Source organism: Rhincodon typus, chromosome 20 (assembly GCF_021869965.1).
Source record: "Rhincodon typus isolate 14 chromosome 20, sRhiTyp1.1, whole genome shotgun sequence".
Taxonomy (NCBI): domain Eukaryota; kingdom Metazoa; phylum Chordata; class Chondrichthyes; order Orectolobiformes; family Rhincodontidae; genus Rhincodon; species Rhincodon typus.
The window spans coordinates 39,947,868-39,971,770 of NC_063351.1; the positions used below are offsets into that span (position 1 = coordinate 39,947,868).

The 23,903-nt window shown below is 44.3% G+C and overlaps 1 protein-coding gene across 1 annotated transcript; it reads left to right on the forward strand.

The window, feature by feature from the left end:
• Positions 1-3,352: 3,352 nt before the first annotated feature.
• LOC109923690 (pancreatic lipase-related protein 2-like) lies at positions 3,353-23,105 on the forward strand. Its single transcript, XM_048609078.1, has 13 exons — positions 3,353-3,440; positions 4,794-4,842; positions 6,292-6,446; positions 9,284-9,409; positions 10,997-11,131; positions 11,919-12,027; positions 12,608-12,727; positions 13,181-13,300; positions 15,133-15,251; positions 18,066-18,195; positions 19,193-19,304; positions 21,158-21,325; positions 22,652-23,105. Exons 1-13 carry the CDS (start codon positions 3,426-3,428, stop codon positions 22,719-22,721), a joined length of 1,428 nt encoding a protein of 475 aa, XP_048465035.1. The 5' UTR covers positions 3,353-3,425; the 3' UTR covers positions 22,722-23,105.
• Positions 23,106-23,903: the final 798 nt, after the last annotated feature.

Genomic DNA, 23,903 nt, shown 5'->3' on the forward strand with positions numbered 1-23,903 from the left:
ATGGTCAGTTTAAATGTCAGAATTTTGTGGAAGAGAAAATGCAATGTAATTTACAAAAATTAGATTTTTTATCTCAAGGTTACTGCTGCTGCTTAGCAATAACTGAATTAAAACATCACTAAGGAAAGAAAAATGTGTTCATATTGTGATAACTGCAAAATGTTACTCAGTATAATTAATTAGTATTAATTATTAACTCATTCACATAATATTGGAACAAATTTTCCTGCCAATCTTTAACACAACCTTGAAGCCTGGCCAGTGCTTCAACTTGATCACACTATTCTGAACATTTCCACTTCAGTCACTTGTGGGACATAAGAATTTTTTTGTCAATCCCTAGTTACCCTTGAGAAGCAGGTGGTGAGCTGTCTTCTTGAACAGTTGTATTCCATCTAGTGTAGATACTTCCATATGTCATAAGTGAGGGAGTTTCAGAATTTTGATCCAGCGACACTGAAGGAATCTCAATATATTTCCACGCCAGGATGGTGTGTGGCTCAGAGAGGAACTTGCAATAGGGCTAGGGTTAGGGTTATCTGTTACCCTTGTCTTTACAGGCAGTAAAGGCCTCAAGATTGGAAAGTGCTATCAAAGGAGCTTTGGTGAGTTGGTGCAGGGCATCTTGTAGATTGTACACACTGCTGACATTGTGCATCAGTGGTGAAGGAAGTGAATGTTGAAGCTGGTGAATGGAGTGTCAGTCAGGAGGGCTGCTTTTTCCTGGATGATGTCAAGGTTTCTGAGTGCTGTTGAAGTTGGACTGAACCAGGCAAATGCAGAGTATTCCACTACACTCCTAACTTGTGCTTTGTAGATGGTGGATAGGTGTTGCAGAGACTGGAGGTGAGTAGCTCACCACAGAATTTTCAGCCTCAGAACTGCTATTGTAGCCACAGTATCTATATTGCTAGTCCAGTTCAATTTTTGGTCAATGGTAATTCCAGGATATTGCTATTGGGGGATTCAGCAATGGCTCTGCCATCGACTGTCAAGGGATGATGGTTAGAATCTCTCTTGTTGAAGGTGGAAATTGTCTGGCACTTGTGTGGCGAGAATGTTGTTTGTTGTTTATTAGACCAGATTGGATATTGTCAAGGTCTTGCTGCTTAGGGACATGGAGTGCCTCAGTATCTGAGCTGTCGTGAATGGTGCAGAACATTGCGCAATTATCAGAGAACATCACCACTTCTGACCTTATGATGGAGAGAAAGTCATTGATGAAGCAGAGGAAGATGGTTGGGCTAGGATACTACCCTAAGGAATTCCTGAAAAGATGTCGTAGAGTTGAGATGAATGACCTCTAACAGCCACAAACATCTTTATTTGTGTCAGGTATGACTCCAATCAGCGGAGAGTTTTCTTTTTAACTCCAGTTTTACTATGGCTCCTTGATGCCATACTTGGTCAGTTGCTACCTTGATGTCAAGGGCAGTCAATCTCACTAGTCACGGAGCACAAGTCTTCAGTACTATTGCCGGAACATTGTCAGAGCCCATAGCCTCTGCAGTATCTGGTGTCTTCAGTAATTTCTTGATATCATGTGGAGTGAATCAAATTGGCTGAAGACGACGTACTGCCACCTCCATAATATCACTCACCTACACTTTACATTGTTCTTGAGCACATAAATTTAAATTGGAACGATAGAGAGAAGGTTAGTCTATCTTCTGGTGGAATCCTCTTCTATATTTTATCAAGACTAGATTCAATTAGTCCAGTGCTGTACTCATTTCCACACACAGTCTCATACACAGACACATGCACACACACCGCTCACCACCCAACCCCCACCTTTTTTCCAAGATGAGTAAACTTTTGTTCATCCAAAACTCTGCTGCTGTACTTTGACTCACACTAAGTCAAAAATAGGTGGGAAGGCAAGTGGTGAGGATGACACAAAGAGTCTGCAAAAGAAATGAGGGGGCAAAAGCTTGGCAAGTGGAATATAATGTGAGTTATGTACTTTGGTAGGAAGAACAGAGGGGCTGAATATTATTTATGTGTAGAAAGACTGCAGAAAGCTACGGAACAGTGAGATTTTGGAGTCGTCATCTATGAATCACAAAAAGCTAGCATCCAAGTTCAGTGGGTAACAGGGAAGGCAAATGAAATGTTGGCCTTTATTTCAAACAAGTCTTTTTGCTAAAACTATACAAGGCACTAGTCAGACAACAACAGAAATACCATGAACTGTTTTGGGTTCTTTATCTAAGGAAACATATTCCGACTTTGGAGGCAGTTCATTAGGTTGATACCAGATGTGGAGGGGCTGCCTTATGAGGAGGGGCTGAGGTGGCTGGGCATATACTCATTGAAATTTAGAAGAATGCGAGGCGTCTTTCTTGAAACATACAAGATTCTTAGGGGATTTGACAGGATATATGCAGAGAGGTTGTTTCCCTGTGTAGAGCCAGATGGCATAATCTCAGAATAAGGGGGTCACACATTGAAAACAGAGATGAGAAGGAATTTCTTCTGTTAGAGGATACTGAATCTGCAAAATTCCTTACCCCAAATGGTTGTAGAGGCTGGGTCATTAAGTGTATTTGAGGCCGAGATAGACAGATTTTCAAGCAGTAGGGGAATCAAGGGTCAAAGGGAAAAAGCAGGAATATGGAATTCAAGATTAATAGATCAGCACTGATGATCTATTGAATGGTGGAGCAGACTCAATGGGCTGAATGGCCTACTTCTTCTCCAATGTCATATGGTCTTATTTACCCATCAGCCCCTCTGCCCACTGACAACACCCTCCATGCCCATTACCCAACAGCCCCCCATGCTCTCTGAGAACACCCCTGTCTTCACTGCTCAAAACCCCATGCCCAAAGATGACAACTCTCACTGTCCAACCTCCAATATCCCATGCCCACTGCCCAATACACCCTATGTCCAGTGACCAATACCATGTACTGTCCATGCCACTGACTGGCCCTCCTCACCCCCTTGTCCAATGCCCAGGATCCCCATGGCCATTGATTCATCATGATTTAAAATGCTTATCTTGTTTAGATTCTCTCACGGCCCAGCTCTGTCAATCTCTCTGTAAATTTCTTGACCCCTATGCTACCACCCTAAAGCCCTGAATCCAGCCCCTTCCTGGCAAAGAATCCTTGGACAACTGGATGGGTCGGACACGTGCCATGTTGCTGTTAGTTTAAAAGCTATCTCCCACCCTGGACCTTTTCTTGCCTCTTTCTTGCTGGGTGAGGTGGCAAGGGTTCAAACTGGGGTTTTAATGAAATCGGACTCCTGACCTTGTGGCAGTGCCAGTAAAGGCTCTGGGATATGTTGGTGGTGTTTGCCAGAATCCAGCTGTGCACTTCCCACACTTAAATTCGATGTTTTGAAATATTGAGAGCTCTAGGAGCATATATATAAGAGAGAGAACCCCAGTGAACTCCAGACGGTGCACTTGTGTCATGGTCTTGGGGAAGGTGAGTCACTCTATTTAATGCTTAACTTCTTACCTGGAACAAATTTCACCTTAACTTATGATTCAAAAACACGGGGAGCAGGGGAAATACTCAGGGTTGATCATTAGAGTGGCACCAAAGGAAAATCTGGCAACATCTGTCCAATAACACAAGAACCAGCGAGGTGAAGAGAGTAAAAATACATAACAATAGTGACCTGGACTGCACTGCCTGAAAAGGTGGTAGAAGCAGATTCAATTAAAACATATTTTCTGGGCAATGGCAAATCAGGAGACTGGGTCTATTTTGATAGACCTGGGGCAGGCATGACGGACCAAATAGCCTCGTTCTGTGCTGTATGATTGTGAGATTCCTTCACTTGATGTGAAGGTGAGAGACGGCAAATTAAGAAATAAGGAGCAGGGAGCTGCAAGCTTAGGTATTAGCCCTTTCCATTGACATCTTCAAAAGTGCTTTCTAATTTTATGTTTCTAGGAGAGAGTGTGAAAAATGCCCTGTGAGGGAGGTGAGGAAAGAGAGGCATGAAGAGGGACAGAGCTGAGGAATGCAGGAGGTAACAAGACAGAGCGAGAGAGGAGTGAAGAGGGTGAGGAGAAGGGAGTAATGTGTGGAGGAGATAATGAGAAGGAGGGATTGAGGAACGAGGGAGGTAACGAGGAGGAGTTTGTGAGCAGTGAGGGAGGTGAGGAGGGGGAGTGAAATGTGAGGGAGGTGAAGAGGGATGTGAGGAGTGAGTAGGTGAGCAGGATGAGGCTGAGGAGAAAGGGAGGTGAGGAGAGAGAAAGATAAGGATGGAAAATATAAGGATTGAACAAAGTAAAGAGTGAAGGAGATAAGGAGTGTGGAAGGTAAGGATAGAGAGCATGTGGAGGTGGGAGTGAGAAGGACAAGGGTGAGTAGAAAGGCATGTGATGGGAGAGGGAGGACAGTGAAGAAGGTGAGGAGAGAGGGACTGTTCCAGCTTTAAGATCCTCAAGGCTTGGTAAGGTAAGGAGCCAAAAGTAATCATGGCCAAGATTTTTGGAGATGCAGAGGAGAGTTGGTGGAACACATGAGGAGAAGAGAAGGCCCGAGGAGCTGCAGCTTGGGAGGGAATCATACCTTATCAAGAGCTCAATAATAATCTGGGAGAGTGATAAGGCTCAGTGAGTATCACAGTCTCAGGTTTGAAGATGTAACAATTAAAGTGAGCAAATGTGGTCCTGTTCAATAGACTCTTTGTTCACAGTCTGCACACTGATATGACTGAAGCTAATATAAGACGATGGTAGTTTCATGTGTTTACTCCAGGTGTTGAAGGCCTCTTTGCTGGTTGATACTGTGATGACCCCAGCAGCTTCACTTCTCTTTCAGATGCTGAGGCTCCTGCTTGCCGTCAGTCTCCTTCTCATCCAGGTTAATGGTAAGGAAACAAGAGAGCGATTGGTTCAGTGGGAATGCTCAAGGTGAAGCGCAGGAGTGGGACCAGCCAAGAGTTGTTGTTCCTGGAGTACTCACTACACTGCGGAAAACTTGAATACCGTTATGGCAATTTGGGAAAATGAATTAATCAGGAAAGTGTCTTTGAAAATGACTCAAACCCTGTATAAATCAACCAGCACCCTCATGTACTTTAAAATAGGTAAATGGATGTTGTCTAGGCTATCAACGATTCAACAATCAGAGGTTTCAGGGCAAATTGGAATGGGAGATCATAAAAGTAAAATGCATGGGGTACAGCATGGGATTAGATACAGCTCCCATTACTCTGTTTACTGAAATTAAAGCTACCTCTACTCTTTTAAAGTAGAAGTAAATGGAAAGTAATGTCCCCTTGACACCATCCCCATCAAACACTCCCGGAACAGGGACAGCACAGGGTTCGGTGCAGACTAAAGCTCCCTCTGCTCTTTTAAAACTGAAAGGAAACAGCAATAAAGTTCCATCACCACCATCCCCATCAAACACTCCCGGAACAGGGACAGCACAGGGTTAATACAGAGTAAAGCTTCTCTACACTGTCCCTATCAAACTTTTGCAGGAAATACACATTTAGAGTTGTCACCCATCGCTCTGCAACAGACTGAAATGAGGAAACACCCAATGTGATAGAGGATAACGCAGGCTGATACATTGAATCTGCAAGTTCTATTAAGCTTTTGGTTATCTGTATTATTTCACGACATTAAATATCTGTTGTCAAATGTGATGAGCCTTGTAATATCTTATGATATTAAGGTACTAAATCAATATGGGTTGTTGTTATGGGATTGCACAGTCTGATACAGTAAACTGTCATAGGAAATTCCTTAAATATACCATTTGACTAAATCTAGAACTGTACCATGTTACACAGACTGTAGGTATACTGCAGACTGTACCTTCAGTTTGCACCATATCACGTGTACTGCATGGTGACTGGTTCATAGAATCCCTAGTGTGGAAGCAGGCCATTAGGCCCATCAAGTCCACAACAACCCTCGAAAGAGCATTTTACCCAGACCCATCTGTGTACCTCATCCCCGTAACCCTGCATTTCCCATGGCTAACCCACCAGGCCTGCACATACCTGGACACTACGGGAAATTTAGCCTGGCCAATCCACCCTAACCTGCACAGCTTCAGACTGTGGGACGAAACTGGAGCACCCAGAGGAAACCCACACAGACACAGGGAGAATGTGCAAACTCCACACAGACAGTCACCCGAGGGTGGGATCTAACCCGCGTCCCTCGCACTGTGAGGCAGCAGTGCTAACCACTGAGCCACCGTGCCGTCCTATGGTTGTGAGGGTTTGGATCAGCTTGTGTATTGTGCTGGACTTCTCACTGACTCTGTTTTTCTTTACCTCTTAATGCCGCATTCATTGAAGCGGAGGGCATTTGCTTTGATAGACTTGGCTGCTTCCCAAGTGGATACCCATGGACTGGGACAAAGGAGAGGCCTGCTGCCAAAGTCCCTTGGAGCCCAGAAAAGATCAACACACGTTTCCTGCTGTACACCAGGCAGAACCCAGACAATTATCAGGTAGAGACGCTGAGAACATTCTCACAGGTAGTCACCAGTACCACAAAATTGGAGGGTTAGAGCTGCAGGGAGATGCTGAATAGACTGGGGCATTTTTTCCCTGGAGCCGTCGGAGGCTGAGGGGGTCACCTTATAGATGTTTATAAAATCATGAGGGCCATGGATAAGGTAAATAGGCAAGGCCTTTTCCCCAGGGTGGGGGAGTCCAAAACTAGACGGTGTAGATTTAAGGTGAGGCGGGAAAGATTTAAAAGAGAACCAAGGGGAACTTTTACACAGAGAGAGTAGTGCATGTATGGAATGAGCTGTCAGAAGAAATGGAGGCTGGTGCAATTACAACGTTTAAAAGACTTCTGAGTGGGTACATGAATAGGAAGGGTTTAGAGGGTTTTAGGCCAAATGCTGACAAATGGGACTAGGTCGGATTAGGATATCTGGTCTGTGCTGAGGGATCTGCTTCTGTGCTATATAACTCTATGAATCTAAGAGGAATGTCACTGATTAATGCAGATTTGTGATATAATCCAATATAAATCCACCCTCTGCCCCCAGTCCTGGTTGCTGTGGTAACTGTGAGATTAACATAGAGGCACTAGTTTGAGGCGTTTACACAGATTTACTGACTCAAGCACTGTGAGATCCTAGCGTGGAATTCCCAAGGGTAATGTCAGTTTTCACCATCACCACTGTGTAAGTGTAACAGCAAATTCTAGCACCTGCACATATGCAGTTAAAAACAAAAACCTGGATGTTGCTAAGTGATATCTTATCCTGTGCTCTTGGAGACTGCCCTTTTAACACATCCTGCAGCTTTGTCATATTTGCCCTGTTAAAAAAAAACACTAAGAAGGTGAAACCTGTTCAGTTAGGTATGATGGGAATTTTAGTAACATTCTAAGTCAACTTTACTGCTGGACATCCTCTCTGACCCTCAAAAATAAGTATACAAGTATGAGTCTCATTCCCTAAGGGTAACATTTAAATCAACAGGTCAGAAGTGGAGATGTTCGTCGATGATTGCACAATGTTCAGCGCTGTTCGCAACTTCTCAGAAATTGAAGCAGTTCACGTTCAAATGCAGCAAGACCTTGACAATACTTTGAGGCTGGAGCTGAAAAGTGCCTAATGACATTCGCGCCACACAAATGCCAGGCTCATAGCTCATAGAATCATACAGCATGGGAACAGACCCTTCAGTCCAACTAGTCCATGTTGACCCATGTCCCCAAGCAAAACTGTCCCACTTGCCTGCATTTGGCCCATATCTCTCCAAACCTTTCCTATTTGTGTACTTATCAAAACATCTTTTAAACATTATAACTGTACCTGCGTTTCCTCTGGCAGTTCGTTCCGCACACTAACCACCCTCTGTGTAAAAAACAACTTGCCCCTCATGTCATTTTTAAATCTTTCTCCTCTCAGCTTAAAAATATGCCCCTAGTTTTGAACTTCCCCTTCTTAGGGAAAAGACACCTGCCATTCACCTTATCAATTCCCCTCCTGATTTTATTAACTTCTATAAGGCCACTCCTTAAGGATACTCCACTGAAAAAAGTCCAGCCTATTTTTATAACTCAAACCCTCCATTCATGTCAACGTCCTGGTAAATCTTTTCTGAACCCTCTCCAGTTTAATAAAATCCTTCATGAAGACAGAACACAATGAGAAATAATGGGCAACATGCAGTGACAGAAAAGACTTCCATCATTCTCCCTTTTCAGAGTAACCTTGGGATTGTGGTAGCCTTTGGCCGAGGAGAGAGAGATACACTTACCATGATGAAGCCAGATCGGTTGGTGAATACTTCAACTCATTGAATTTGTGCAGTTTCTATACACAGTCCCCAACTGAAGACAATGGTGAAAAATACAGAGAACAATAGGGACTAAACACTGAACAAATTCAGCAAAAGCAGGAAAAATAGTAAGAGAACAATTCAGCAATGACCATTTCCAATAAAAGACAATCTAACCACTCCCCTTGACCTTCAATGGCATTACCATTGCTGAATTCCCCTCTATCAACATCTTGGGGATTGCCATTGACCAGAAACTCAACTGGACTCACCATAAAATACAGTGACTACAAGAGCAGGTCAGAGGTGAGAAATACTGCAGCAAGTAAGTCACCTCCTGACTCCCCAAAAGCCTATCCACCATCTACAGGGTACTCCCCACTTGCCCTGATGGGTGCAGCTCCAACAACATTCAAGAAGATTGTCACCAGCCAAGGCAAAGCAGCCCACTTGATTGGCATTACATTTATTCCCTCCACTGATGCTTGGTAGCAGCCGTTCAAGAAGGCAGCTCACCAGCATCTCCTCAAGGGCAACTAGGGATGGATAATAAATGCTGCCAGCCAGCAAAGCTCATATCCCATAAATAAATTTTAAAAAAAGACTTTGGCTTTTAAAATGATGAAATTAATTATATTTAATATTTTAAAGCTTGTTTTTTTATCAGCTTTTTCATAATCCCATATCTGTCTGGATCTTTCTGTATATCCTTAGAAAGTGAGTTATAATTCCTATTTTGTACTTCCGGCTGGATTCTTCAATCTGCTTGGCTGATGAATCTACCTGCTCCCACACTTTTAGAAGATGACAGATTAAAAGTCAGATCAAATTCTGGAAACTCCATGATCTTGTGAACATCAAATCTTTACAGAAAACCTTTCTCTTGGTCATACAGAGAGCATGGTCCCTCTGGTACTGACCACCCAATCAGGGTCAAGAAAATCAAATCACGTGTTTGTGACAGTTTTGACCACATTAGCAAACATTTAAGGGGGAATCACTTCTGACCTGAATCTCAACCTGTTTCTTGTTATTTGTTTAGGAAATTAGTGGAACAAGTCCTGAGACAATAGTTGTTTCAAACTTTAGCCTTGATCAGAAATCAGTGTTCATCACTCATGGATACCTGGAAAATGGAGATATCAGCTGGGCTGTAAATCTATGCAAGGTGAGAGCTGGTGATATGTACAATGTGTGAGCTGGGGAAATCTGCAAGGTGAGAGCTGGTCATATGTACATGTGAGCTGAGGAAATGTACATAATGATATGTACATTGCGAGTGATACGTACATAGGAGCTGGGGAAATGTGCAAGGTGTGAGCTGGGGTGCAAGGTGTGTGTTGAGGAAGCATGCAAGGTGTGAGTTGGGGCATTGTGCAAGGTGACAGCCAGGGCCTTTTTGATTTTTTTTTTGGTTGATTGATTTTATTGTCACGTGTACTGAAATATAGTGAAAAGCTTTGTTTATGAGCAGTGCAGCCGGGTCACAGCAAGCAAAGGATGTACAGATCAAAAAGACATAGAGCCATACAGGTTACATTGCAGGTTTCATTATTTGAGGCTAGAGACTATTCAACAGTCTGATGACAGCCTGAAAGAAACTGTTCCTGAACCTGCTTGTGTGTGTGTTCAGGCTTCTGTATCTTCTGCCTGACGGAAGAGGTTGCAGGAGATCGTTACCAGGGTGCGATGGGTCTTTGAACATGTTGGCCACCTTTCCACGGCAGGGGGCCATGTTATTAGAGTCCATGGATGAAAGGTTGTCTTCCATGATGATCTGGGATGTGCACACCACCTTCTGTAGTTTCTTACGGTCCTGAGCAGAGCAGTTGCCATACCAGGCCATTATGCACTAGGACAGTATGCTTTCAATGGTACATCTGTAAAGGTTGTTGAGGGACTTTATGGACGTGTCAAATTTCCTGAGCAGCCTGAGGAAGAAGAGGCATTGTTGTGCCTTCTGGACTGTCGCATCTATGTGGGAAATCCAAGTCAGGTCGTCGGTTATCGTCACTCCGAAGAACTTGATGCTCTTCACTCTCTCAACTACAGCTCTGTTGATGTAGATGGGGACGTGTTCTCCTCCTTTCTTTTTATTTAATATATAAGATAAGGAAGTGTGCAAGTTGTGAGCTGGAGAAGTGTGCAAGGTTTGAACTGTAGAACTGTGCAAGGTGTGAGAGCTGGTGGTATCTGCAAGGTGAAAACTGCAGAAGTGTCCATGCTGTGGACTGGGGAGGTGTGTAAGGGGTGAACTGGTTTCAGTGTAGAAACCTGGTGACTTTCTGAAGTGAGCAGAGGGACGGGGAATGGGAAATAGGGCTGGCAACTCTCCAAGACTGCTTTTGGATTTCAGGGAATAGACAGTGAACATCAGGATACAACATCACTGGGTGTTAAAATCGATTGTGTGATTTTTTATTCATTCTTTTTCAATATTTTTCTATATTGATAGTGTAATACCGGAGGTGCAGTAAAAGGCAACTTATTTGAGTGGGGCCATGGTTGACCAAGGTCATATGATGAAACCTCCAGGACTACATTCATTGAGAGTTGGCAATCCACACTGGGAGGAGGTAGTTAGGGTGGGGTGTAGTTTTCTATGGAGAGTAAGCACCAACGTGGTGTTGAATGAGTGAAATGGCCTTTGTATTTGCTATACATTCCATGTCATTCAACGGTGCCTGCAGGGTGGGTTCCTGAGGATTGGTGAGATCATCAAATTCATGTCAGATTCTGTTTTCTGCTCTTTAAGATGATTCTGCATGTGGATGATGTAAACTGTATCTGCGTTGATTGGAGAGGGGGTTCACAATGTTCCTACAGCCAGGCTGCTCAAAACATCCGGGTTGTGGGAGCAGAAACCGCATACTTTCTGGATGCTCTGAAGGTCAGTGAACAACTACAACCAAAACCCCTATAGACCGATGCAGACACCCTATTGCAGGAAAAATACCCTATAGAGTAAGGACTAATCACCCTATAGATCAGATGGTAGCCATAGAATAGGTATATAATGTAACAGAAGCAGTGAATCTATAGAGAAGTGTATAAAATATTGGTGGGAATCATTTTCTTTAGTCACAGGATGTGGGTGTTGGTGGCAATGGCAACATTTGTTACCCATCCCTAATTGCCCCTGCCAGGCCATTTCAGAGGGCAGTTAGTAGTTCACCACATTGCTGTGGGCCCGGAGTTACAAGACTAGGTAATTATGGCTGATTTCCTTCTCTAAAGGGTGTTAGTGAAGGAGATGGGTTTTCAGAACTATTGATGATGGTTTTCATGGTGATCATTCCTACTGCTTGGTTTATTTATCAACTTATTCACTGCACTTACATTCCACCAGTTACCCTGGTGGGGTATGAACTTATTCCCCAGAGCATAAGCCTCTGGATTGCTAGTCCAGTGGCATTATCACTGTGTCATTACCTGAAGTCAGGTATTCTGGGGCCAGACAGGAAGTGGTTAGATAAAGAGGTGAAGGGACAGCGGCCAGATACAATGTGGCCTCTGTCAGACTTTATCCCTGGACTGGATACCATTCCTACTGTCCGAATATTGGAACATATTATTGGGATGTACTAAGAGCGTTCATGCAGGGATTTGATAAAATACTGAAATTTACTTCAAATATCTGTGGATTTAACATTCTGCCTCTTCTTTATCTGCCTCAGAGTTACTATAATTACACTGTGTCTGATGTGTACCTGGTTGGACACAGTCTAGGGGCACACGCAGCTGGGGAAGCAGGCAAGCGGACTCCAGGGATTTCTCGGATTACAGGTAATTCATTCCACCCTCAAGTCTCAAACTAACACAAACTGAATGACAGTCAGAGAGAAGGGGTTGAACAAATGCAATTCCATGGAATGGGTGTTGAAGAGAAAGGCTTTAGCACATTTGGCCATTACATAATGGGAATTAATAGAAATGCGTTTATTTGTCGGGCTGTTATTCGATGTAAGCTTGTTTTTTTTTCTCATTTGTTCATGGGACATGGGTGTCACTGGCTAAACAATCATTTATCGCCCTTGAGAGGGTGGTGATAAGCTGTCTTCTTGAACTGCTGCAGTCCATTTGTTGTAGGCACACTCACAATGCTATAAAGGAGGGAGTTCCAGGATTTTGACCCAGGCACACTGAAGGAATGGCAATATATTTCCAAGTCAGGATGGTGAGGGGCTTAGAGGGGCACTTGTGAGTGAAATGGGATGGAATTGATAAATTGGAATGCTGGTTGATGGGGTCAATGAGAAGAGGCTGATTTAGCAACCTGGAATTAACCCTGTTCTTTATGAATCCTATAAATAATCTAACAAATATATTGAAAACCAGTTCAAACAATCCCAGATTTATCCCACAGGGCTTGATCCAGTTGAGCCATATTTCCAGAACACTCCACCTGAAGTCCGACTGGATCCCACTGATGCATTGTTTGTTGATGTGATTCACACAGATGGTTCATCCCAATTTCCCAGTATTGGTAAGTGCCATCTCTCAAATATTCTATTGAGAAACACAGACACGGGGGTGGGGTAGGACAGGCATTTCTTGCCATCATGCAGAGTAAATCTAATTGGTTGGAAACCATGAGCCGGGGGAACCTCAGGAGGGAGTTGAGATAGATCATCCACTTGGCACTTCTGGCTAAAGTTGCAATGGCTCAGGCTTGTCTTTTACATGGATGTACTGGCTCCCCTATCATCGAGGATGGGGATATTAGTGGAGCTTTCTCTTCCAGTTTAAATTGTGTCCAACCATTTATGACTGGATTTGGCAGGATTACAGAGTTGTGTTCTGATCAGTCAGTTGTTGGTTTGTAGTTTACTGTTTCTGCTGTTTAACATGCTCTTCACACTATTTTGTTGCTTCATCTGTGATAGTATGAGTGAGTGGAATCCTGTGGATCACTCTGATTAGCTGTCTTCTGCCACAGCATTCGGGATGTTTCAAGCTTGTGGGCACGTGGATTTCTACCCAAATGGTGGTGAGAACATGCCAGGCTGCAGCAAGAATATCCTTTCAACCATCCTGGACATTGATGGGATCTGGCAAGGTGAGTACCGGATGATGGCACTGTTCCTCAGACAGACACTGCTGCTGGGAACACCGAGCAATGCATAGGTACGAGTAAGGGGTGTTCAATCCTTGGGCAGCTCTCCCAGCTCTCTGCTAATATCATTACACGTCCCTTTATCATAGAGTCATAGATTGTACAGCACGGAAACAGACCCTCTAGTCCATCTCGTCCATGCCAACCAGATATCCATACTTAATCAATTCCCATTTGCCAGCATTTGGCCCATATCCCTCTAAGCTTTTCCCATTCATATACACATCCAGATGCCTTTTAAATGTTGTAATAGTACCAGCCTCCACCACTTCCGCTGGCAGCTCATTCCAAATATGCACTGCCCTCTGCGTGAAAATGTTGCCTCTTAGATCCCTTTTAAATCTTTCCCCTCTCACCTTAAACCGATGCCCTCTAGTTTTGGACTCCCCTACCCTGGGAAAAAAGACCTTGGCTATTCATCCTATTCATGCCCCTCTATAAACCTCTATAATGTCATCCCTCAGCCTCCGACACCTCCCCCACCTATTTAGCTTCTCCCTATAACTCAAACGCTCCAATCCCAGCAACATCCCTGCAAATTTTTCTGGACCCTTTCAAGTTTAACAACGTCTTTCCTATAGCAGAATAGCACGCAGTATTCCAAATGTGGCCTAATTAATGGAGTAATACCTGTAAGATGTTACTGCAGGAGCTGAGAATCATGAATACATCATAGCACAGAAGGAGGTCATTCAACCCATTGTATCCAGGCTGTAGTGCAGAATGGAATTGTTTAAAATGCTGGTGTTATGATGAGAGAATGTGGGATCTCATCCTTTTCTGTCTAGGTTAACCCTGTTGCTTAAGTGCAGACACTCCTTGCTCAAAATCAGGAGGTTTGTGTTGCAATCCCACTTGTGAACAGTCCTAATACACAGAGAGTATCAGGAGTGCTGAGTAAATATCTCATCCAATTCCTGACTCCACAATCCCCCGTCTCCCATCTTTTCACTTGAGGGACCCATATCCCTTTCTGGTGTGTAGGACAAATACCTATTGTCTGAGAAACAGATGGTCTGGTTAATGATAGAGAATTCATGTTGTAACCTGTCAGATTATTTATCCCACCAGCTCCTCACCCTGCCTTCCAAAAGAGCAGGAGAACACAAGCATAACAGCATTCTTTTAATCTCTTCGTTTCTGTAGCAACTGGTGGCATGGAGGTTATTTTAGTTCACTGGTAACCCAGAGGACCGGATTCGTAATCCAGGCAAAAGTTCAAATCTCAAAAGAGCACCAGGAAAAATTTAAGTTAAGGCTAATTTGGAATAAAACTATAGTCTTAAGAATTCATGATACCCTTCAGGAAAGGAAATCTGCCATCCTTTCCCAGTCTGGCATTGATATGACTCCAGGCAAACAACAATGTGGCTGATTCTTAACTGCCATCTGAAATGGTTGAGTGAGGCAGTCAGGATGGGTAATAAATGCAGCCATACTCACGCCCTGTGAATGACGATTTAAAACAAGTTTGATCTGCCTCTTAGCAAGGGAATGTCACTCCATGTGCTATCATTTCCCCTGAGATCACAGAACCAGCACCTGGGGCAGTCGTGACAGAATGTTGCAGAAGATGAGAGTTTCCTCATTCAAATCGCTCTTGAACTATGAAAATATTCAACACCCACACATTGAAAGGACAAAGACAGAGCTGATTGTTCAAAAGATCTCCTTGTTCAAAAGATCCAAATCAGACCAGCCTCCAGGTCCATCAAAGTTTCAGAGAATTCATTATGTGTTATTAATTATGAATTATAAATGATTTGCTTTTTCAGGTACAAAGAACTTCATTTCTTGCAACCACTTCCGTGCAGTTCAATATTTTTCGGAGAGTGTTTTGTCGCCTGATGGTTTTTTGGCCTTTCCCTGTGGCAGTGAGAAAGAGTTTCAGGCAGTAAGTATGTGAGAAGGAGTGCACTCCACTCATCTATACCCCTCGCAGCATTTACCAATCAAACTAAATAGCAGGGAACGATAGAGAACCCTTCAACATCAAACACAGAACCAGCACAGCAGTGCTTACATACAGAAGACCACTCAGTAAGATCAGATGTGGGCAGCTGCTCATAGACAACATAGAGGACGCCAAACTAAACAATTCATTGTAAATGAGCCCTGATAAAAGAAAAAGCCCCTAAATAATCAGAAACAGGAAGCTTTACTCAGTATCTAACTCTGGCAGATTATTATCTGAATGGAAACAGATTGGAAAAGCTGGATGGTCTGCAACAGAACCTGGGTGTCCTTGTAAACCAGTCCCTGAAAGTAAGCGACAAAAACTGAAGTCGCTGGAAAAGCTCAGAAGGTCTGCCAGCATCTGTGAAGAAAAATCAGAGTTAACATTTCGGGTCCGGTGACACTTCCTCAGAACTGAGCAAGAGTCACCAGACCCAAACCGTTAATGCTGATTTTTTTCTTCACAGATGCTGCTAGACCTTCTGAGCTTTTCTGGCAACTTCTGTTTTTGTTCCTGATTTACAGCATCCGCAGATTTTGATTTTGGTTTTTACTGAAAGTAAGCATACGGGTGCAATAGGTGGTGAAGAAGGCAAATGATATGTTGACCTTATAGCAAGAGGATTCGAGTACAGGAGCAAGGATGTCTTGCTGCAATTATACAGGGTCTTAGTGAGACTAACTTGGAGTATTCTATGCAACTTTGCTTTCCTTATCTGAAGAACAATGTTCTGCCTATGGAGGGAGTGCAACAAAGGTTTACCAGACTGATTCCTGGGATGGCAGAACTGAGGTATGAAGAGACACTGAAGAGATCACTTAGGATTATATTCACTGGAGTTTAGGAGAATGAATGGATATCTCATAGAAACCTATAAAATTCTAACAGGACTAGGCAGGATAAACTCGGGAATGATGTTCTCAATGACAGGGGAGTCCAGAACCAGGAGTCATAGTTTTAGGATATGGTATAGGCCATTTAGGACTGAGATAAGGCATTTCTTCACCCTGAAAGTGATGAGTCTGTGGAATTCTCTGCCACAGAAAGCAGTTGAAGTCAAAATGTTGGATGAGTTCAAGAAGGAGTTCGATATAGTACTTAGGGCTAAAGGGATCAAAGGGTATGGGGAGAAAGTGGGGACAGTTGAATGATCAGCATGATCATATTGAATGGCAGAGCAGGCTTGAAGGGCTGAATGGCCTGCTCCTGTTCCTACACTCTACTTTTCTACATGCTGTACCTGTCCAGGAAGCGTTTGATGGGGACAGTGTATTTTGTTTCTTTCCATTTAAGATAGTAGAGGAAGCTTTACTCTGTATCTAACCCATGCTTTCCCTTTCCCGGGAATGTTTGATGGGTATAGTGTGGAAGGAGCTTTACTTTCAGTGAAAAGAATAGAGAGATGCTTTTGCTTTCAGTTTAAAAGACTAATGGGTCTCTTCCCCTGCATCTAGCTCTGTGCTGTCCCTGACCTGGGGGTGTTTAATGGATTCAGTTTAGAGGGAGCTTTACTCTTCGTATATAAGAGTAGAGGGAGCTTTACTCTGTATCTAAATCTGTGCTGTACCTGTCCTGGAGTGCTTGATAGCTACAATGTTGAGAGTTTAAAAGCATTGAGGAAGCTTTAATTTCAGTTTAAAAGAATACAGACTTTTATTTCAGTTTCAAAGATTAGAGAGAGCTTTACTTTCAGTTTAAAAGAGTAGTAGATGCTTTAATTTCAATTTAAAGGAATAGAGGAAGTTTTAGTCTGTATCTAATCCTGTGCTATACCTGTTCTAGGAGAGTTTGATGTGGAAGCGTAGAGGAAATTTTAGTTTCAGCTTAAGAGAGTAGAGAAGCTTTACTCTGTATCTAACTCCATGCTTTACCTGCCCTAGGAGTGAGATGGGGACAATGGCTACTGTACACTGTCTCCAAGGGAGGCTGAGTCATCTGCTGAAGGGTTGGAGATGAGGTTTTGGGCATTTTTGCAGTAAGTGTGCCGGTCTGTTGAGCTGGATAGTTGCTAACAGTTTGCACAGTCTCTCCTTTGAGTGCAGTTTCACTGAGCATCCGTGAGAAAAGGAGATGACTGAGTTACCGAACGTAGTCTCCCAATCTGAAAAACATGAAGGGAAGACGTGCAAAGATTCCTTTCAGGATGAACCAACTATGCCAATTGTTCCAGCATTCCACATTGATCACTTAAGCTCTGAGGCTGTATTCCCAGCAAGTGGAATGAGTCTGACTGAAAGGTTCTTTGCTACCATTAGGTGGTGCCAGTGAGCTATCTGATACTTCCCGAGGCCCCAGTCTAAAGCACTAATGTATTTCTCACTTATCCTCCAACAACTCTTCACCTGCCTTCCATTCCTACTTTGGAGAAGTACTCACTGGATGGGTGGGGTGGGAGAATGGCCTCTTTCGATATCATACAGGGGATTCACAAAACCAATCCTGGAAAATGGATTATCTCAAATTAGGGTAATTAATTACTTGAGAACTCCACTTGCCCCCACCCAAGGGCATTTAGACCCAAGGCTTTTCTGATACTCTCTGTTGGGGTGTCAGGCAGTTTGATATTGAACTCTGGGCTGTGTGGAGTCTGACAGATTCCCCCGATTGCAGATACAAGGCCTGCAACATCAGGGTCTTTTGTCACATGTCTTTGGGATCGTTCTCTGCACCAGTTCCTGTACTTTTGAGAGTGAAGCTGACCACCCATGTACGTGGTGATGTGAACTTGCAGATTTACTGTGTGTACTCCAGGAGAAGTGCTTTGCGTGTCCAGCTGACGGCTGTCCAACAATGGGATACAAGATTGGACCATATCGCCCAGCACCTGGCCTACTACATCAGACCTTCTACCTTCAAACAGGAGACTCCAGCCCCTATGGAGGTGAATGTCAGCCTGACCCAGGAGCAGTTTGTTAGCCCTCCACAGCGTTCCCTGCGCCCCCTCCTCCAGAGTTTCCCAGCAGCAAATAACGTGCCCACACTCCCACCTCATCCCTCTCATGCAAAATTAATGGAACGCACGTGACACTTAGCCCTCACACTACCCTGACTCTCACTCCCTCCACCCTCGCAGTCACCAGACCCACACTCCCTCAGCACCAATACTACCTTGATCCTCATTCCTTCAGCCCCCACACTGGCTCAACCCTCACTTCCTCAGCCCTCACACTCACAACGTCATGCTCCCTCAAACCTCTCATACACACTTCAGCCCTCACACTCACTTAATGTTCAAACTTGATCCCTGAACTCACTCACTCAGTCTTCACACTCACTTCATCAGCATTCACACTCACTCTGTCAATCCTTTCTTCCTCAACCCCCTCACACCTTCTGCTTCAAACCCCACACTAACTTCTTCAACCGTTGGTCCTACTCCCTTAACCCTCAATCCCTCCAATCTCACACTCACTTTCCGAAAGGTCATTTCACTCCCTCAAACCTCACCCTACTCCCTCAAACCTCACCTTACTTCCTCAAACCTCATCTTGTTCCCTCAGATCTCACCTTACTCCCTCAAACCTCACCTTGCTCCCTCAAACTTCACCTTACTCCTTCAAACCTTCCCCTTGCTGCCTCAACCATCAACCTCATTCCACCAAACCTCACTTCGCTCCCTCAACCATTATCCTCATTCCTTCAACCTTCATTCCATCCAATCTCGTGCTTCCCAAACATTATGCCCCTTCAGACCTCTCCCTCGCTCACTCTTACCTCACCTTCACTCATTCAAACCTTTAAATAGATCTGTTAGACTTCATACAGTCCTGGGCCTCAATGTGTAAATCCTATACAACTATCCCAACATTACAGTCACACTGGGTTCTATAATTGTGCCTGACTCTGTAACCCCTTTCTGTGTTCTCCTCACCTCTCAGTTTGGCGTTACAATGTGTCTGTGACACTCTCAGGCTCTCACTCTGTTTATGGGATTTTGCATGTTGCTTTGTATGGATCCAAAGGGAACACTCGACAGCATCAAATCACAAAGTAAGTGCCAGTGTCTTCAACATATCTATTGGATCATCATAGACCTGGATTTTAAGAAGGAGGGACTCACACTGCTTAGGCAAAGAGGTTCGGTGGCTGAGAGATCCCATTCTGTGGTCTTGGGAGAAGTGATCCCCCCCAAGCCCAGAGTGATTGGCAGCTCTAGGAAACCCAGTAGCTCCAGAACTGGGTGTTGGGCACTGCCAAGGCTTTACGCTGTGCAGAGAGTGATCAGTTATAAGCTATTAGGGTGGGGAGGGATCAGGAAGATACGGAACAGGGGTGAGGATCGGGGGGGTGCTATGGGGAAACTGGTTTTGGAGGGCAGATTGGAAAGTTTGAAGAGAGGTATATTGGCCTCATGGAGTTTTTACAGCATGGAAAAGGACCCTTCGGCCCATCATGTCCACTCCAGTCATCAAATAAGCATCTGTTCTAATCCCATTTTCCAGCACTCAACCCAAAAGCCTTGTATGTGTAATGTTTCATATGCTCATCTAAATCCTCATCAAATATTTACAGGTTCCTGCCTCTGCCACCTTCTTTAAGTCTGTGAGTTCCTGATATATTTATTCAAATCCACCTGAAACCACCTGCTCCTTACTTTAAAACTATGTCCCCTGGTTAGTGATCCTCTACTGGAGGGAAAAGTTAATCTCTATCTATCTGTAACCCTCAGAATTTTATTCACCTCAATCAGATCCCCCCTCAGCCTACTCTGCTCTAAGAAAAACAGCCCCAATCTATCGGGTCTCTCCTCACAGCTGAATTGTTCCAGCCCAGGCAACATCCTGGGTGAATTTCCTCTGCACCCGCCGAAGTGCAACCCTTTAGTGTGGAAACCAGAACTGCACACACTACTCCAGCTGACGTTATATAAAGCTCTGTCATAATCTCCTTGCTCTTGTATTCAATGTCTGGGCTAATGAAGGCAAATATCACGTATGCTGTCTTAGCCACCTTATCTGCCTAACCTGTTACCTTCAAGGATCTATGGACATGCAAACCCAAGGTTCCTCTGATCCTCTGTACTTCCTAGGGTCCTACCATTCAACATGTACTCCCCTGCCTTGCTTATCCTCCCAAAAAGAATCATCACACTCTTTTCAAGATTAAATTCCATTCATCACTCTCTCAGCTGTCTGACCAGCCCAATGATATTGTCCTGTAGTCTGAGACTTTCCTCCTCACTATTTACCACACCATCAATTTTCCTGTTATCTGAAAACTTATTGATCATACCCCCACGTAGTTATCCCCAGTAAGTTCAAGGTTCACTCCTGAAGGTTGTTGAGTTCCTCCTGCAATTCCTTTCTGCCTTTTGTTCAGTTAGGGTTTAAAAAACTGAGCTTCCCATTCCTGCCTAGACCACCCTTATCATGGCAAAGCAGGCAGTTGGTATGGTAACAAACTCATTTGGCAAGTTATGATTTATTGAAAACTGGTGGCTACCGATGACAGTGGACCAGCTTCGGGTGGGTATGAGGATGGGGGGCTTTGCACAAGTGTTGTATTTTACAGGCAGTATACCCCAGTTCAAACACATCTAACTCATGTTGGGAGGGTCTTGTGTCAAGCCTATGAAATTATCACACTCATTCCTTTATCAAAGTATCGCTTGTTAATATATTTGTAACTTTTATTAAGTGATAGAATACCTCAGTACAATTCCTTATGAGGGGATATTCAGTGCATTGGGTCAAACCCACTTTCAATGCTCAGTGATGGGAGAGCTGCTTCATGCAGGAACCCATTTGAAGGACAGAACAATCCCCAACCCCCAATCTGTAAATGCGACACTGAGCAGGAAATACAGCACAGGTTTGAGTCAGCAATATTTTGCTTTTTTCTAGAACGAAACTTCGTCCAGGTGAAACATACTGGGCGCTCATTGATGCAGAACTGAATGTGGGTGATGTTACCAAAGTGAAGTTTCTGTGGAACAACAATGTGATCAACATATTCCAGCCCAAGCTTGGAGCTGAGAGCATCAGCTTGGTGCGAGCGAAGGACCACGCCAGGTTAGGCATTGCTTAGCTTAGTCACTCGCATTATAGGAGATGCTGGATTCCAAACCACAAACCACTAAAATCCAGAACTCTGCACTTAATCATTGCTGATAGAACAGCCAGAACACGCACTGTCAGAGGGTCAGTGCTGAGGGAGTGCTGCACTGTCAGAGGGTCAGTGCTGAGGGAGTGCCGTACTGTCAGAGGGTCAGTACTGAGGGAGTGCCACACTGTCAGAGGGTCAGTGCTGAGGGAGTGCTGCACTGTCGGATGGTCAGTGCTGAGGGAGTGCCGCACTGTCAGAGGGTCAGTGCTGAGGGAGTGCTACACTGTCAGAGGGTCAGTACGGAGGGAGTGCCCCACTGTCAGAGGGTCAGTGCTGAGGCAGTGCTGCACTGTCAGAGGGTCAGTACTGAGGGAGTGCCCCACTGTCAGAGGGTCAGTACTGAGGGAGGGCAGCATTGTCAGAGGGTCAGTACTGAGGGAGTGCTGCTCTGTCGGAGGGTCAGTACTGAGGGAGTGCTGCACTGTTGGAGGGTCTGTACTCAGGGAGTGCCGCACTGTCAGAGGGTCAGTACTGAGGGAGTGCTGCACTGTCGGAGGGTCAGTACTGAGGGAGTGCTGCACTGTTGGAGGGTCTGTACTCAGGGAGTGCCGCACTGTCAGACAGTCAGGACTGAGGGAGTGCTGCACTGTCAGAGGACCGGTGTTGAGGGCGTCCTGCGTTGTCGCAGGGTCAGTGTTGAGGGCATCCTGCATTGTCGCAGAGTCAGTGTTGAGGGCGTGCTGCACTGTCGGAGGGTCAGTGTTGAGAGAGTGCTGCATTGTTGGGGGTCAATACTGAGGGGGTGCTGCACTGTCAGAGGGTGAGTACTGAGGGAGTGCCGCACTATTGGAGGGTCATGACTGATGGAGCACTGCACTGTTGAAGGGTCTGTACTCAGGGCGTGCCGCACTGTCAGATGGTCTATATGCAGGGAGTGCTGCATTGTTGGACGGTCAGTACTAAGGCAGTGCTGTACTGTCGAAGGGTCAGCACTGAGAGAGTGCGTGCTATCGGAAGGTCATTTGTGAGGGAATTCTGTGCTGTTGGTGATATTTGCTGATCATGTTTAAAAGAGTGTGTTGGGTGAACATGTGTGGATACAGTTATATTCTACGGAAACTTTACTTAATTGACCAATCGAGCAACATTGAGAGGCCCAGTGTTTTCGGGTTCCTAATTCTATGGAATAAAGTGGGGTGCATGGAATGTAAACATAGCATTAATATACCTAGTTTGATTTTCACAGTGTTATTGTAAACTCTGTAATTCCTGTTCCTTATTTTTCCCGGTAGTTTCCGTTTTTGTGCGAATGAGGTGGTTAAAGAGAAGACTCTGCAAACTCTCACCCCCTGCACCTCGTAGAAAAATCGATCTGTGCTGATTGGACTGCACATCAAATCTGTCTGTCAGAGAAATAGAGTCCACTCTCCAATTCCCAAATTCCAAACCGAATGTTTCTGTGAATTGTTCTGGGAAATTTTGAATCAAAGAGAACGGGGAATAACATGCATCAAGGTCACAGAGAATTGATTGGTAAAGGAATATTTCAAAATCTTCAACAAACTACATATCAGAAAATCCAATGAGGTCAGATAATTCCTGTCAAGGCACCATTCTCGGTTGATTCGATATTCCTGCACATAGAGCTGGAGTGGATTCCTCTAACAGAAGCAGACTTCAATCATCATTGGTGGATTAGCTTCGATTCAGCCTTCTGTATCAATCAAATAAAAAAAAGACAACTTACTCATTGACTAATTTCATTTTTCAATAGAAATGCACAAAGTAGTAAATGAACAGATTACACAGAACTACAGAAGCACTGGCAAACAGTTCAGTGGGAGCGAATGGAAAGGGGTCTGTCTCAAATGGGAATGTGTACAGTAGGAATGAATGGGAAAGGGCTTGTGTCCATTGGGATTGTATACAGTGGGAATGGGCTTGTGTCCGGTGGGAATGTGTAGAGCGAGAATGAATGGGAAGGAGTTTGTGTCCATTGGGATTGTGTACAGTGGGAGTGAAGGGGATGGGTTTTATCCATGGGATTTTATTACTGGTGTAATTGTTAAATGGAGTTGAATTCTGTGAAATGGGTGTGGGCAATCTTATTTGGAATTCACAACTGTTGCTAATGAAAGTAGACTTTTCAAAGTGAGTTTTGAAGCTCCATAGAATACCACATGTTCAACAGAGCATGATGAAACCACAACCCACCAAACACTCTCAGGACAGGGATAGCACTGGGTTAGACATAGAGTAAAGCTCTCTCTACACTGTATCCATCAAGTACTGCCAGGACAGGGACAGCATGGGGTTAGACACAGAGTAAAGCTCCCTGCACTCTTTTAGACTGAAAGAAAAATACTCGCTACACTGTCTCATTAAAAATGTAAACATGTATGGGAGGAAAGTTAACTGTGGCCACCCGGGAGATAGCAAATGACAGGCTGAAAGTGACATACTAGGATAATGAGCTGTCTTTGAGGAGATTCTCAGTGTGAGATTTATAGTTGTTATGAGTGAGATCATGTTTAAATGCAGATG